This window comes from Sycon ciliatum, chromosome 5, assembly GCF_964019385.1.
Source record: "Sycon ciliatum chromosome 5, ocSycCili1.1, whole genome shotgun sequence".
NCBI classification, from domain to species: domain Eukaryota; kingdom Metazoa; phylum Porifera; class Calcarea; order Leucosolenida; family Sycettidae; genus Sycon; species Sycon ciliatum.
Window position 1 is genome coordinate 34235723 of NC_088647.1, and position 15967 is coordinate 34251689.

The 15967-nt window shown below is 49.2% G+C and overlaps 3 protein-coding genes across 8 annotated transcripts in view; 1 reads left to right on the plus strand and 2 right to left on the minus strand.

Annotated features, from left to right (window-relative positions):
• Positions 1-4792, minus strand: part of LOC135818439 (CUB and sushi domain-containing protein 1-like) — a 22990-nt gene extending 18198 nt beyond the window's left edge. For all 6 annotated transcript variants that reach the window (XM_065331813.1, XM_065331812.1, XM_065331814.1 and 3 more), the window contains exon 1: positions 4486-4792. The gene's annotated coding sequence lies outside the window, so the exon portion shown is untranslated. The remainder of the gene's footprint in view (positions 1-4485) is intronic.
• A 1562-nt stretch (positions 4793-6354) lies between these two features.
• On the plus strand, positions 6355-12940 carry LOC135818442 (ankyrin repeat and SAM domain-containing protein 4B-like). The gene is made up of 2 exons (XM_065331823.1): positions 6355-6883; positions 10889-12940. Exons 1-2 carry the CDS (start codon positions 6723-6725, stop codon positions 12468-12470), a joined length of 1743 nt encoding a protein of 580 aa, XP_065187895.1. The 5' UTR covers positions 6355-6722; the 3' UTR covers positions 12471-12940.
• Positions 12941-13906: 966 nt separating this feature from the next.
• On the minus strand, positions 13907-15653 carry LOC135818444 (coiled-coil domain-containing protein 25-like). The gene has a single exon (XM_065331825.1). It carries the CDS (start codon positions 15441-15443, stop codon positions 14799-14801), a length of 645 nt encoding a protein of 214 aa, XP_065187897.1. The 5' UTR covers positions 15444-15653; the 3' UTR covers positions 13907-14798.
• Between the last annotated feature and the right edge of the window lie 314 nt (positions 15654-15967).

Here is a 15967-nt window from a genome sequence, read left to right on the forward strand (position 1 = left end):
GGCGGCTCTACTCAGAGTCATAGGCGGCTCCATGCGGAGTCATTGGCGGCTCCATGCGGAGTCATTGGCGGCTCCAAGCGGAGTCATTGGCGGCTCCATGCGGAGTCATTGGCGGCTCCATGCGGAGTCATTGGCGGCTCCATGCGGAGTCAATTTGCGGCTCCATGCGAGGTCATTCGGCGGCTCCATGCGGGGTCATTCGACGGCTCCATGCGAAGTCATTCGGTGGCTCCATGCTGAGTCATTTGACGGCTCCAAGCGGAGTCATTTGCCGGCTCAGCTGCGAGCCATCTAGTGGCTCCAAGCAGAGCCATCATACCTGTTGCTCGAATCGGCACTCCCAGCTTAATCCAAAACTCGGTTGCTCTGTTGTAAGGTGGGGGGATGCTAACCTAGGAATGGGTTTGCTCCCCACACTGGAGCTCGCGCTATTCCGTTGACTTGACACTTGCCGGACTCACGACTGCCATCCAGAGTCGCCACCACTATTTCTAAACCATACGGCTAATTATTTTAGTTAGCTATCCACTTACCGGTACAGTAAAACCTGTGACTACCGACCACCCCTTGGTGCCAGCAAAAGCGGTCTTTAGTCCGACTACCGACCACCCCTTGGTGCCAGCAAAAGCGGTCTTTAGTAGCAGGTGGTCTTTAGTTAGAGGTTTGCACCGCGTGACCATAATATGTGGATCCCATTATATGATATGTATGTCAAAATGCAGCTAATACAATTCCCCAGGACTTGCGCAATGTCATTCTTATTTCAGGTCAAACAACACTTGGAGAGAAAGACGGAGAGATGGAGAGAGAGACAGAGAGAGAGAGAGAAGATTAATTTTTTGCAGACTTCAAATTCAGCTGACGGCAGGAGTTAAATGTTCCCTGGGGAAGTTTCGTTTTGCGCTGGGCTTCAAATTTGTTCATGCGATCAATCGTACCGACTGTCCTTGTTGTGACTTCTCGGTTGCTTGAACGCGATCCTTCAGCATCAGGACCTTGTGGTGCTGCTTTGTTTCTGGATTCCTTGATGCCATCGTCGATCCGTCTGTATGACCGGGGTGACAGAGCCGCCCAGTCTTCGTTTCTCCTCCGAGTACCGTACTGGCAATATATGTTGCCGCAGTGAGGCCATGAAGCGTTACATTGGCACATGTTTGCCGCACGCAGGGCGTTACATGCAAAGTCGCACAGGAGCCGTTACACAGGTTTCTATATTGCCGCAGTCCTTTTTTTGCTATTGCCGCATCACTTTTTTGCTTTTGCCGCATCATTTTTTCTTGTGCAGTGCAAACTGCAATGAAAAGATCGCCGCACCCCGCCGGACGCGCGTTACGAACTCAACGAAAATTTGTCGCACTAGCCTGGTCGCGCGTTACGCCGCACCCCCCTGCGTTACGCGTTACGCGGCAACATATATTGCCAGTACGGTAGTAACATCGATCAGAGAGCGCTTTCGATGCGCTCTCCAAGACGTTTCCTATCATGTTTTTTCTTGACAGCGCTTGACATTTTGACAGGTGTAGTGCAGTCCACACCTACTCCACAGCCAAAATTACCTGCGTTCATTTGTTCAGCTGTAGTATCGAAATATTCCTTTCAGGACCATGGAAAATCAGTAAAATTTCAGGAAGGAGCTTCGAGCAACATTTGATTTTCTACATCGCGGTCGCTAGTTACGGGTCAAAAATTGTCTTTGGGACAGGAAAAGGCGGTCGCTGGTCGCATTCAGCAGGTAGTCGCTAGTCACAGTGCATTTTGAATGTGAGACCGTCCATGCCTGGCCAAGTGGCCGGTAGTACCAGGCTGGTCGCTAGTCACGGTGGTCTTTAGTTACAGGTTTTACTGTATATCCCTTACCAAAATTGTATTCTTGAACGCAATATTCTTCTTTCTTTTTCTTCTACTCCGTTCCATCAGCACTCGGCCGGTGGCACGAGATTGGCACCCACTGGGCTAGCATGCAGCAGCCAAAGCTGGGGCCTTTTCTTACTCCGTCAAACCCACTTCTTAGAACGAAACTGACGCGCATATTCACATTGCATGTTGTGAATGTCCCCATATTTGCCCCGACATCTTAGCTCGTACAGCGCTCCAGATGCATCTATGCTACGGTGCGCACCGCATACTCGAATTACGGTACGGGACACATACGGGATACTGCACCAACCATGGCATGCCACGTGAACCACCCTACCAGGCACCGAGACACGCACCGAATTATAGCGGTGTGGATACTGGCTAGCACCAGATGCTACTAAAGTACAACTGAATAGCGTCTTTTGCATAGCTACGGGAATAAACTCATATCCCAAGCATTGCAGCTCTGCTAATAGAATAAATCAGGTTACTCCCACTCCATTTCTCTAGTGCTTATTTTCTGAAAAATGATCATCTCTGGCACCAGAATGCTGCCACCAAGAGTACATTAACCAGAGTGTGCAGCCCAAGGAGAATCATCCCACGGCAAAGTTTATTGTTTAGGGCATAGACTCGCAGTAACAGGCTCACCTTTGCTGCATCTCACACCGCTTCACACGGTCATCTACTCTATCACCATGGAAGTTTCTGTTGCACATTGCTTCTTGTTTAACAAAAACGTAGAAAACACACCGAATTTCCAGGAATTACCATGGTGATACGGTACTTTAGCTTGAACCTATTGTATGACGGGTTTTCTATGATTCATAATGACCCAGGGAATAACTAACAGTTAGCGACGCAATTCTTCTGAGGTGTAAAGTGACTTCAGGAATACATGTATGTTGCAGAAAACTGCGATGCATGCTGACTATTTACTGTGCCCTATTGTGCACCATACACCTGGTGGGTTACTCAGGGATACAGTAGATGCACACAAGTACCGTGCATCACGGCACAGGCTAGGTTCGCAACTAGCTGCTACAGTGTACTTGTGGTACGAACTTGCACTCTACTCAGCTCTGCATACGCAAAGAGTGCTGGTGCCAAAATGAACCAGAAGGGTGCTGAGTGGGACGCAACAACACTGACTCTGTATACCCATGTACACAGATATGGTAGGATATTCAGTACCTGCTCTAAGATTTCACACAAACCGGGTACACGTCTACCTGGCACAACTCCTGCAACACTGGGCCACAGCCAGATGCGTTCAAGTGCGGCTTCTGTGTGTCAGGGAGTCGTAAAATTACTTTCGACTTCCTGATGTACATGATTGTACATGTACATGACCCTTGTATGAACGTACTCGCACTGGGCACTCTGGCCGCACGCATCTGCACGCGTATGCAGCCTGTCAGTGGCGGTATACCCCTCGAAGTATAAAATAATATAGACTCGACAGGACTTCCGACCGGGTCGCAGGTAACCCAGTGTTCTTTTCCCAAAAGGTCCAAGTACTCACAAACAGGGCCACTGACCCGGCCCTGGAGCAGACACTGGTAATCTAGGTCCAAGTTTGCTCGATTTTGTTCTGACGCTTCATGTGCTTTCATAGCCAAGGTTTCTCACTTTCTTCGCAAGCTCTTTTAGTCTTGAGAGTTGACAACTGCTTATGGTTGTGTTGGCAGAAAACATGTCAGCTAATCTGACAACCGTCCAAACCCATTTTACTGGTAAGTAGTCAGCGAGTGGCTTTGATGGGGCCGTACTAGAGGGAAAGTTACGCGGCATATTTGTGCTTCCTTTTTGAAAATACGTTCTCGCTCGAAGGGTTTCTAAACTTTATCCCTGCGCTCATTGATGGAGTTCATCGATGGAGTTGCCAGCAGCACCCTACAGAAGAACAATGTTGTCAAGTTTTTGATGAAAATTGTCAAACATTTTCAAATTGCTATAAGTTTGGTTAGGGCCGGGTTCCACTGCGGCTCCGCAGCTCCACAGTACTTGGCTGCATGCAGCAGAGCGGCGCGGTTCCAGTGACACTCGCCATTCGCGGTTCCAGTGACACTCGCCATTCGCGGTACCGCGATCGTGCTCGACGTTTTTGATGACATTTAGCCCGCCTGCGCGCGCGTGAAATCCCAAAAATCCTCGTGTTCTGCCGGGCCTGTGCAACGAATTAAAACTCCCCCGTATAAAACAATTAATTAAGTGCGGGAAACAATGCAAGCCGTGACCGCGGCTTGCATTTTTTGTATCAAGCACTCGCGGCGAAGCGAAAGCTGGTGATGAGCCGCGGCCTCGCTGGACCAGCTCGTAATGATGACGTTTCATGCCGTGGATGTGCGGCGGAGTGGCAGTGGAACCCAGCCCTTAGGCAAAGGAAATTTGTCATGAATTTATTTGTTTATGCTGCATAGATGGAGAGCTGCACACTCTGGCTTATGGACTCTCGCCTACAGTGTAGTCGTACTGCTAGTGTACTGGCATTAGACTATCACATGCAGTATACTGTCTGGCAAGAGGACTCAGGAGGGAATATTAGGACAGACAGAAGACACGAAAAACGAGAACATTATTATGGCGAGAAAGTAATTACTGGCTAAGAATTGCCCTAAGACTTACCGCTTCTCAGTGCTCCATACCAGGAAGTAGTACAATACCTACTCCCTGCTCCATACGAGTGTTTTCTCCTCATTCTCTGCATCCTTTACCCCAGGAGTCTCGTCCATTTAGCGGCTCAAATGCTTGAGCTCCGGATAGCGGAAAATAGCTCGTCTTCCATTAGCGGCTCTAATACTAGTACCTGGTCTGAAGTGTCGCAGTCTAGCAACTATGATTTTTTCCAGGAGGGTAAGGGTTGCAAACCCAAAGAGACCCTAAGCTTCGTCTATCAAACAAAACAATTGCCCTAAAAAATGGAAGAGGAAAAGAGTGAGCTGAGCGAGCTGGTCTGAGCGCGCTACTTTTCAAAAATATAGAAGCTGAAAGCCATCAAAGTCAAAGCATTCTGGCTAGCGCGTTTGTAGTACGTCACGAGCGCTAGCGCGCTAGTCGCAGCAAACTCTCGCAGGCCAGAGTTGGCGCTATTTGTGCTGTTTGCCGCACGCGGCAGCTGGATGGATCACGTGATCCAAGCTGACAAATAAGGTCCGATGGTTCAGCTACATTGAGCCACAAGCCTTGAGAACAGTTCCATGCACGGCAGGCCAGGGCGCCAGCTCAGGTCGCACGCCGTAGCGGCGTGAGCTGGGCGCGGTGAGGGTTGGTGATAACTACAGTTTCCTCCTTCCTCCTCCGGAAACTTCCATTTTAATACATGTATAAGCAGTCAACATGGTCAATATAGCCCTTAAAGGACCCAGGGAGTGATAAATGACTGTACTCAGGGAGCTTGATGATTGTCATTGCGCTCAGTAGCAGTAGTCCTCCCAGCGGCATGCACTTCACCACAGTTCACAACAATATTCTAATCTTTACTGTTCCTTTTCCACCTGCACTCCTCCTTGTCCAAGTTTCCCTTTTCTCTCTAGCTCTTCTCTTGTACCTTCTTGCTGTTTTAGTGTTTAAAATAAACCAAGTCAAGACTTCACAACAGTTTGTACTTGGAGTTGGAATGCAGGGGCAGGCTTTGTGGTCTTGGCTTGCTGACATGCATAGCTGCAGACTACACTGTACACTGCACAGTCACAACAAAGCGACATCCATTCACAAGACGACAAGGTGCTATTATTTTTGCCTTGCCAGGGGAATCTCCTCATGTCATTACCGACTACAGTCCATTCATAAAAAAATGGGTCCTGGCTCTGGCGAGCTCCCGTATTTGGCGATTTTTCGTGATTTCATCGTACACAGTGCAGTGCTGCTTACTTTGAAATTTGAAAAGGGTCCAAAAAGGGTGCCTGAACTGGGGTTCGAACCGCAGAATGCACTGTTGCAGGCGGGGTCAAACGGCCTGGATTTTGATGGTTTTTCCCAATTCAGTGCTTTTGGGGCAAAACCTGGCCGAAATCTTATTCTTGCTATGGCTTGCTTTTTGGACAAAAAAACTTCAGAAACATAATTGGAAGAGGATTCTCTATGGGATTGCAGAAAAAAATTCTAAAAAAACTCAACGTTTGACCCATTTATGGCCAAAAGCTAGAAGTTCATTTTTTTCTGAATGGACTGTACATGTACATGTTTCAGTACTGGCACTGCAGTGCAGTGTGTAGCGTCTATCATACCCCTAATGGGCTCTATCATCCTACGTCTATGACTCGATGACAGACAGACACACACACGTACACACACACACACGTACACACACACACACACACACACACACACACACACCACACACACACACACACACACACACACACATCACACACCACACGTACACACACACACACACACACACACCACACGTACACACGCACACGCACACATACGAAGGATGGAGACCACACGTAAATAATTACACGTCCGAGTTCTCTGCCAGACTCTGGTTCAGTGGTTGTGGGTGGATGAGTTTTGCCTGGTCGGTCATACTGGGTGTGTCAACTGTCAAACCGATGCTTTCTCACTCTGTCAACATGCCACAGCTGATGAGCGTGAAGCGTGCACGCAACGTTATGTCGTTCCGTATTCCAAGCAAGGCTAGGCTGCGTGGCCACCCGACAACGGTTTGATGCTCCATCATCCAAGCAGCACGGTGGTATTCTGTGCCAGGAAAAAAAAGATTCAACCGACTCGGAGTGGGGTCAAACCGACGAAGACGAACCCGACGAAGCAGGACGCTCGGCTGGGTGCATGGTTTCATGTAGTGCTGAGGATAAACTTCCTGTGCACATGTGCGAAGCAGACTTCGCGACTTCGCGATGTCGCTCTTTCACGATGCCGCGCAGGACGGTGATCTGAAGCTGCTGCGCAAGGCATCCAAGCGAGATGTAGCACGACTGGATCAGGATGGCATGTCACCCATGCACTGGGTTGGCTGGAGTGGCAACGTGGACGCCGCCAAGATCCTTCTTCAGAAAGGGTAAGGAAGATGAAATTAATTATTGGTAGATTAGCGCACCGGGTACCGTATACCTTGGTGGGGCCGGGGTACATGCGTGGTCGTCGAGAGGCCAAGAAATAATTAATTGAAGGCAAGGTTCGATCGTGTGCAGCTGTCGAACGTAACTTGTGATGGTCCGTTGTGCTGACCAGGGAGTCGTCCGTACCTTGGTGGAGCTGGGGTACATGCGTGGTCGTCGAGAGGCCAAGAAATTGAAGGCAAGGTTCGATCGTGTGCAGCTGTCGAACGTAACTAACTTGTGATGGTCCGTTGTGCTGACCAGGGAGTCGTATAAACCCGGATTTATACGACTCCCTGGTGCTAATGCATCTTGACGCACCCACGAACTGACCGTCCATTCAGGAATCAGGGGATCTAATCGTGAAATATGTTTTCACATGCAGCTCCCCTCGAATTACCATTGGCATTGCCATTGGCATTGGTTACCTGGTTCCCACAAAGCAATGACGTCATGACATGCACCTCGTTACACGTGCACTCGTGTCTGTCTTATTCGGGGCCCGGTCCGGGACCAGACACTGCCCATAAGTTGGCATAACTTACTTTGAAAGGTCCGTATTAAACTCTGAATCACAAAATAATGAGAATCCTGCGGCTCGGTAGACGGTGCTCAATATTCATTCGAATAGAGCTATCTTACACACGGCACAGAGCACTACGCATCATTCGTGCATACTTGCCAACCATACCGGTTTCCCGGTCGCTAACGGCATACCGAGGCTTTTTGACTTTGATCGAAAAACTACCGGTATTGGCACTGAACCATGAGTGTTCATAAAAAGGTTGTTTTGTGGTGTGACAAGAGCACATTCGGCCCTGCATTTCACAGAATCACACATGTATGGGCGATCTGACAATCAAGAAACTCAGGTTTTGGTCCCCCAATGAGCAATGGATTAGAAATGAATAAAAAGAAAGAACAAAATTGCGAAAAAGTTGCGGAAAAATACGCAATAATAATCAAAAATTGCCCAAAGAAAAGAGAAATTGGCCGAAATTTGCGAAAACCAGGAAAATAAGGGAAATGAGAGAAAAACAAGGGAAACTGGGTGTGTGACTGAGGGATTTACTTTGGCTGGGTTGGCAAGTATGTTCGTGGTGCTCTGTGCCATGTGTAATTCTGACTCGCGTACATACCGGTAATCATTTCAAAGGGGAAGGGTCAGTGATCTGGCGTGTGTCGTCGCTATTTCCACAAACATTGGCAAACTGCGTACTACCGTAACGTACCGTTGATCCGACCCCCACGCCATGTCGCTTCCCAGCTGGGTTTTCGGCAGGGGGCGGGAATTAGATCAAGGCTGTCAGGTGCAGTGCGATGTACAACACCGTGGAAGTTCTGACTCGACGTGCTGCATTGTGCACATTTTCATCCTGCACTGGCACGTGTTGTGTGCAGCAGTGCATGCGTCAGTTCAACATCGTATTTCATTGTATACGCCGAAGTTGCTTCACAGGCAGAAAATCGACAGGGGGCGGCAATTAGAGAGGGGGCGGATCAACGGTACTTTACAGTATAACCAAGAGTACATAACCCCCCAGAGTGTGCAACTCCACTATGGGTGCTGTCCCGACAGAATTTCAAGTTGACGTCATTTTGATGATGCAATGCGCACTGTACACGGATTATCAGACGAATCCGGAACCTGTGGTTGACCGAAGCCGATCGATCCTGTACAAATTATTGCAAAGAATAACGTGTGATGCGTTGACACCCGTACACATGTTGTAAATCACTGGTGCAAGGAGCATTGCGTCATAAATAATGACGTCAACTTGAAATTCTGTCGGGACAGCAGGGTATGTGGGAGTTGCACACTCTGGGGGGTTATGTACTCTTGGTATAACTCACCCACATGGTGCCCGGTAGATCGAGGTTCCCGTAACTTGGAGGTCCGCATAAGATTTTTAGTTTTAAGAGAGCTACGAGTGGACCATAAAGTACCAGGCTGCCAGAGGACCGTAGGCTCCGTCTTGCCGGAGCGCCCCACCTTGATTTACAGTTAGGAAACGGTACGACGGAAAGGCCAGTGAGGAAAGGAAAAGTTGTGTAGACAAGGAGTTGTACAACACCAGTAATATGATGTGTTATATATTATACAGTCCTGCTTCATGAAATCCAGTCACGTCACTCAAGTACGCGCTGGGCATTGCGCAGCCCTAGACCTTGACCTGCGAACACTGGGCTGAGAAATGGTGCAAGACGCGACTGGGTTTCATGACTGTTCCAGCTGTAATTGGCGATAGTTTCTCACACGATTGTGGTACGTAGTTATTGTGTTGGTTCACATTTGCGGGTGTCACCGGGGAGCGGCTGGGAGAGGCACGCTCAGCCCCAGTAGGCGCACAATGGCGATATGTAAACAAGTGTAGGATACATGTATGATAAATTTAAACTCGTAGCATTTTGTCCTTTCTTTTTATAGAATAAATTAGGGGTGAAACGAGTATCTATTTTGACCAACCGATCACTCGTTCATAATATTCGATCGAGTATCCGATTATTTCGAGTATTTTATCAAAATTCAAAAGCACTAGATTTGCGAGTTCTCGACCAATTCGGAAGAAATTATCTGTGAACATAGAACAAAAGTCGCCAACGTCTTGTACAGAGTGTAAAGTAACGATTTTCATCAGTACTTTCATATCTCAGAACGTTACTTGCCGTGGTGATCGCATCGTCCAAGTCTTAAAATACTGACTCAAAGCCATGCATAACGCATGCATACCAGTGGACCAGCCGTACAACAAAAGTTTTTGAAAAATACAATGCCAATACTTAAAAAAAATAAAATAAAAAAAACGATCGAGTGCAAAATTTCGAATACTCGCTCGTTTGAAATTTTCGAACGAATACTCGAATATTCGAACTAATCGTTTCACCCGTAGAATAAATTAATAGTGCTTTCTGACATGTCACAAGACTTTAGTTACGGAGATGACCAATTGCATTGCACCTAGCAGGGCCTAGATGAGGCGATCAAGGCATGCTACAACTCCATACCTAGGGTACCCTGTAAAAAGGCCTTAGGCCTGTGGGGATTGCCCTATTCAAAATTTAGATAATAATAATACCTAGTGGAGCCGGCTTTGATTTTCCCATCAAAGCCCGCCCAGGCGGGTGTAGTGTTCACACATACATGTACATATATGGACTGTCACACGCATATATACACAGTGCCGTTTGTACTCCTATCCATTTACATGGGCCGCTTTCCACACCTGTGCTGACAGTCGGTATGCACCGACTCTGTACTCATGCACGCACACCATGACATTCTGTTGGCATGATATTGCGGAGCTTTCCGGAGCTCCGGGTTAGTTGTTGTTTGGAATAAAGTAAGAGACCTACATTACAGCGGGCTTTTGATTTACTGATCAAGCTCCTTTTTTTTTTATTTGAGAAGGTTGAGTCGTGCTTTCAAGCGCGATAGGAAGATCGAAGTGCGTGTTCATGTCAGAAATCCGATCAAAACAGTCGTGTTCGTGTTCCATCAGCCAATCATTGCCCTTCACAAAGTATTTCCAAGTAACAGTTAGTTCGATATGAGTTCACAAGTGTGGTTGCATGCCAGAAATGTAATCAAAGCACCCGTACTGGTGTTCGATCAGCCTATATCACAGCCCGTCGCGTGGCGGGCCACGTGATTAGGTGATCTCACACTCGTGCTCTTGCTTGATTCCATACGTAAACCAACCAGTTGCAATGTGTGTGTGTGTGTGTGTGTGTGTGTGTGTGTGTGTGTGTGTGTGTGTGTGTGTGTGTGTGTGTGTGTGTGTGTTAGTGGTGGCCAATTCATCAGCCTTGCAGGCTGTTGAATGGTGTAATCCCAGCACTAGTTGCTATGTCTAACATAGCTGTTCGCTATCATTGCTTCTGCGATGGGCAGGTCTGAGGTGTGTGTGTGTGTGTGTGTGTGTGTGTGTGTGTGTGTACTCCGTGATTTGCCTGTGTGCATCCAGAGCGAATGTGGAGACAGCCGACAACAACGGGAACTGTGTACTGCACGTGGCTGCACAGTATGGGAACGTTAAACTGCTGAGATACCTGGTCGAGGAGGCTGGCGCGAGCGTGTGGGCGCTCAACGACGATGGCAAGACAGCCTGCGAGGTGGCAGCCGAAACCGAGCAGAGCACTGCCTTCCGCTACCTGGACGCGCTGCAGCTGCGGCTCAGGGTCGACGATCCGGACAAGGCCGACAAGTCACGGCAGCGCGCCCGCAAGGCGTGGGCAAAACGAGCAGATCGTCGGGACAAGACGGCTGGGCGGGAGCAGGGCGCCGAGAAGGTCGTGGCAAAATTACGCAAGCGCCAGAGCAGTGAAAGCATTTTGCCGATCAACCCGACAAAAACTGGTGTACCACCATCAGCGGCAGCACCGCCACCAACGTCCAGAACAAGACAAATGAGTCAAATTCTGCCCAGGCAGACTGAGCCAGAGGTATCTCTTGTGGCTTCGGGTCGTGAGCGGGCATTCTCCGATCCCACGCAGGATTTGCACACCCTCGACAGAAGGGATCACCCGGACATTACGGAGAATGATGATTCCGAAGCGGATGGCGTTTTCCAGCCTGACCCGCGGCCTAAAGCATCCCACGGCACACATAAGGCGTCATCCAAGCCAATGCTCTCGACGAAATCCGAATCTCTTGAGGGAAAGCCCTCAAGCCGGCGTAGCAATCAACTTCCGAGTACCAGCTTCGAGAACGCGTCGGCAGCGCAGGCCATGGCTCGATACCAGGGTTCGAATTTGCGCTCGCGCTTCTCCCTGCGCCCGTTGATGTCATCCGGTGCGATGACAAGCTCCACTAGTGGCGTTGGTACGGATCTCTCCGGCATGTCCAGCCTGGACAACTCGATGGGATCGGCCAGCGGATCGCGTACGGCAATGGCAATAGCCAGAATCAAGGGTCTAGGCGGCCTGAACGCATTGACGCACAGCGCCACACCCGCTGACAAGGCACGCAAAGCTTCCGCTCCGGTCATAACAGCCTCTGCTGAACTCGAGCCCGTCACCGTGAGCAGCTCGTTCCAACGCTACCGAGTGCACAGCGATTCAACTGCCATGGGACCCTCAACCAGTGCTGCGACCCTCAAGCAGAAGCCACAGGTGAGCAGGAAAAACTCTGCTGCGTCCACTGCTGGTGCGATGCGACGGACATCCTCTTCGGCGTCGGCCAACTCCGCCAAATCGTCGCGAAGCCTTCCGGCACAGCTTGCGTCACGGCAGCAGTCACGGCGGCCGAGTGTGCCATCGCCGACGGGGAAGGGCGCGAAACCGGAGGAGAGTATCGGTGAAGATCTAGAGGAGACCAGCCTGACACCTATGGCTACGTTCCTGCACATGATCGACCTTGATGATCACCTGTCGCTGCTCGAGGAGGAGCAAATGGACCTAGACTCACTTATGCTCTGCAGTGACATGGATCTCAAGGATCTGGACATGGCGCTAGGTCCACGGCGCAAGATTCTCGCCGCCGTCCAGAAACGAAAGGCGACGCTGAGCAGCGCCGAGCGTCGTACGCTGCAGGACAGTGAAGTTTAAAAGACACGGGGGTGACCATACAAGCGGGTGCTCTGCACATGTTTGGATAGTACAGAGACGGCGTAACTGCCTGGCTACCCGGCACACTCTTATGCATCACTTCAGGCTTGCTTGCAATTTCATACGAGGGTAAGCAGCCACAGCCTTCGGCCTGTTCATCATCAGTCAATGGTGGAAATGGAACAAATTCCTTTGACTTGCAATTCCAGCCAGTAGTAAGTGACTGTGATATAGGTGCCATCCTTGATACTTGACACTTGAACACCATCTTGAGTTTTGCATAGTTCTTGACAGAGGCTCTCATTTAGAGTTATAACAACGTTATGACAACTCAAGTTCTCTACATATCCGCCAAGTATTGAACGTTGACCTAGTGGAGTAATGGCGAGTTTTCGAAAGTGCGTATTCTTTAAACGCCCACTATCAGTGTTTGACACGTTAGCCGCTAAGGTCTGGCGACGCCGCAGACACGATTACTGTGCTATGCATGGACTGTGCACAGCTGGTGATGGGCATGGCACGAACAGCTTGCAACTGGGGGTTACTAATAACACAGCATGCGCCAGTTCTGGGGTGCCGGAGTTTCCCTAGCCCTGTCACTACAAACCAGGGAGTTAAGTTGCACTACCACTTTGTTTTTTCAGCACAACCCCAGTGACTTGGTATTATTCAAGAGCAACTTCCAGATTTCCGCCGGCATATCACGACTATAGCTATACTGTAAACCGTGAAATTATTGCGATGGTCCGCGACCGCGTGGAAATCGCGAAATTTAGACAGCGCGAAAAGGAGATCCATGAAAGGTTTAGCAAGAATGCCATTCTGCAATCGCAAAATTAAAACCTCGCAAACCTGTCCGGATTCTGAAAACGCGAACTAAAAACGCCGCGAAAATTTCACGCTTTACAGTACACAGTCATGTGACTTCTTGCTACTTCAAAAAAAAGTATTAGTCAGGTATACAGCAGATTCTGCTACTACAGTAGAACAACACAATGGCGAAGGATTACAATACTGTTGGGCGTTGAAGAACGGCCAGGCTAGAATTTCACCAATTTTTAAGAACGGTGTAGGCTGGATTCTTCAGATAAGAACGGAAACCGTAATATACACTATAATGTACACTCAGACGTATAACTCTGCATAAAATTATTTATAGAAGTGCATGTAAGCCGGTACCATCGAATAAGAACGAAACTGCCGTCTTCGCTAACCATAAGAACTAAACGGGCTAGGCTAGAACCCTGACTACCAGTTCTTCGGCGCCTGACAGTACTGTATATATACGGGAGAACTGGGTTTCCCGAGTATACCGTACAACTTGCACATTTAATACATTGGCATCCTTTGATACTGCCATAACTGAGACAAGCCGAGATAACCCCACAACACACACACGAGCACGCACAGACAGACACACACACAAACACAAGTAGTTGAGTAAATGCCACAGCAGCGTCACGTGTGGAGATCAGACAACTCTAACCTGCTTCAGCAAGCTCAGGCTGCCATCTTGCGTAAGCGGGAGAGTAGCAACTCTACAATCAAAATAGCATGCAGCAGACAGCAAGACCACCCAGGTTAGCTAAGGGCATGGACAAAACCGGGGCCTTCTCGAGACACAAGCAAAAGGTTCTGACAAGACCTTCCACACAAGTATCAGTATCATGAAACTAAAAAAATTATTGAAATCAAACATTAAATATTCGTCACAGCTTCAAGCCACAGCACAAGTATCAGCGAGTGTGCGGCGGTTCCCATGAGAAATGCTGCCGCTACGCTGTGTACGGATGGAGGTGCCACAGGCGCACGTTGCCGCACGGCAGCATTTTCCACCGGCGCAGAGGTACCTGCGCCACGGTGCAGATGTACCTGCGCCACGGTGCAGATGTACCTGCGCCACGGTGCAGATGTACCTGCGCCACGATGCATCAGAAGGCGGCGAGCCGGGAGAAGAATGGTATGGCGCCAAGTCAGAGCACGCGTAGGTAGCATACAGCATGGATCAACAGCGCGCGCACACACACACACACACACACACACATGCTAGTGTCACAGCGGCAAGCCGATACCGAAGGGGGCTACACGCCGCCGTGCAGCTCAAACCATGCAGTAGACTCCGGCCGGACAAGGCAAGCTATACACAGCGGGGCCAAGAAGCATCTGCACACCGAATCGAGCCGGCTGTTGGATAGTATCTAGAGATTGTCACCGACTGGTGTACTCTGTGCTGCTATGTCGCATGGCTAGATGCACATCTTAGTCCAGCTCTGTGCTGAAGCGGGAATCAAGTGAGATTAGTATCACAGAGGTGGCGGTTGTGGCGTGTTACATGAAGTCATCCTCAACAGCGCGGGCATCTACCGGATCCGAACCGTAATCGTTCATCTCCATCTTGCTGGAGTCCATCAGTGTATCGTACGAGCGAAGTGCTGCCTGCTCCTTTCTCTCCTTTTCCAGGACTTTCTCCTCCTCCTCGCGTTTCTTTGCGGCACGGCGCCGGTCGCGAGCGTCCTCTTGCTCACGCTCGTCTCGCTCCTCACGCAAGTCCGGGTGCTTTTCTACTTTCGTCTTGTTGAGCCTATTCACAATCTCATTGACCCGCTTCTCCACACGCACTTTTTTCACTGCCTTGTCGCTGTGAAAGCCAACCTGCCCTACAACCATATCTCCAGTCTTCTTCAGGTTCGGGTACGGTGTGTAGACGACATCGATACCATTCAGCTTGTTTCCCTGGATGCTGTTGGCTTTGACGAGCTGAACACAGTCAGTGATCGCCGCCTCTGGGATATCCTCAACAGCCATGTCTCGAGGTGGACGCAGGTAAACGTGAGCGGACGATAGTTTGTCCACGTGGAACCAGATGTCTTCAGAGAGGCCGTACTTGAGAAGCTCCTCATTTTCGTGCTTGTCAGCACCCATGTACACCACCATAGGTGGATCCACCACATTGCAGACGAAAAAGAAAACCATTCTGCTGTTCAAGGACTGTATTGGCTAACGTTGCAGAACACTTGTCAGCTAGATCAACAATTCGCAGGGCAGGGCAGAGGTTCCCACCCAACACCTGAAATCTATGCTAGACACTACTCACAACGCACAAAGCTCTACAGCAAGCAAAGGAACATCAGTACTAACCCAGTCAACTTTGAAGAAGACTTTTCTCAACCTAAAAGTAACGTTGCATCCAAGTAATTATTTTGGTGATTTGAAATGAAAATGATTCTTCTTTCAAAATGCGAAAAATATCTTTTGCGCAAGGTTCTGTCAGTTTTTTGCATGCGGATGACGTAGATGCACGTCACTGGCAGTCTAGTACATAGTCATTAGCACTTGCATATGAACCCACGTGAACTGAGCGCATGCGCAAATAAAATGGCGATCACGCCCCAAGTACGAAATCTGCCAGGACGAGGTGTGATTTTTTTGTTCAGACTGTGGTGTGAGTTTTCTAGCTGAGTTCTCACTCTCAGCATGGGATGATAGGGGCTATGTAC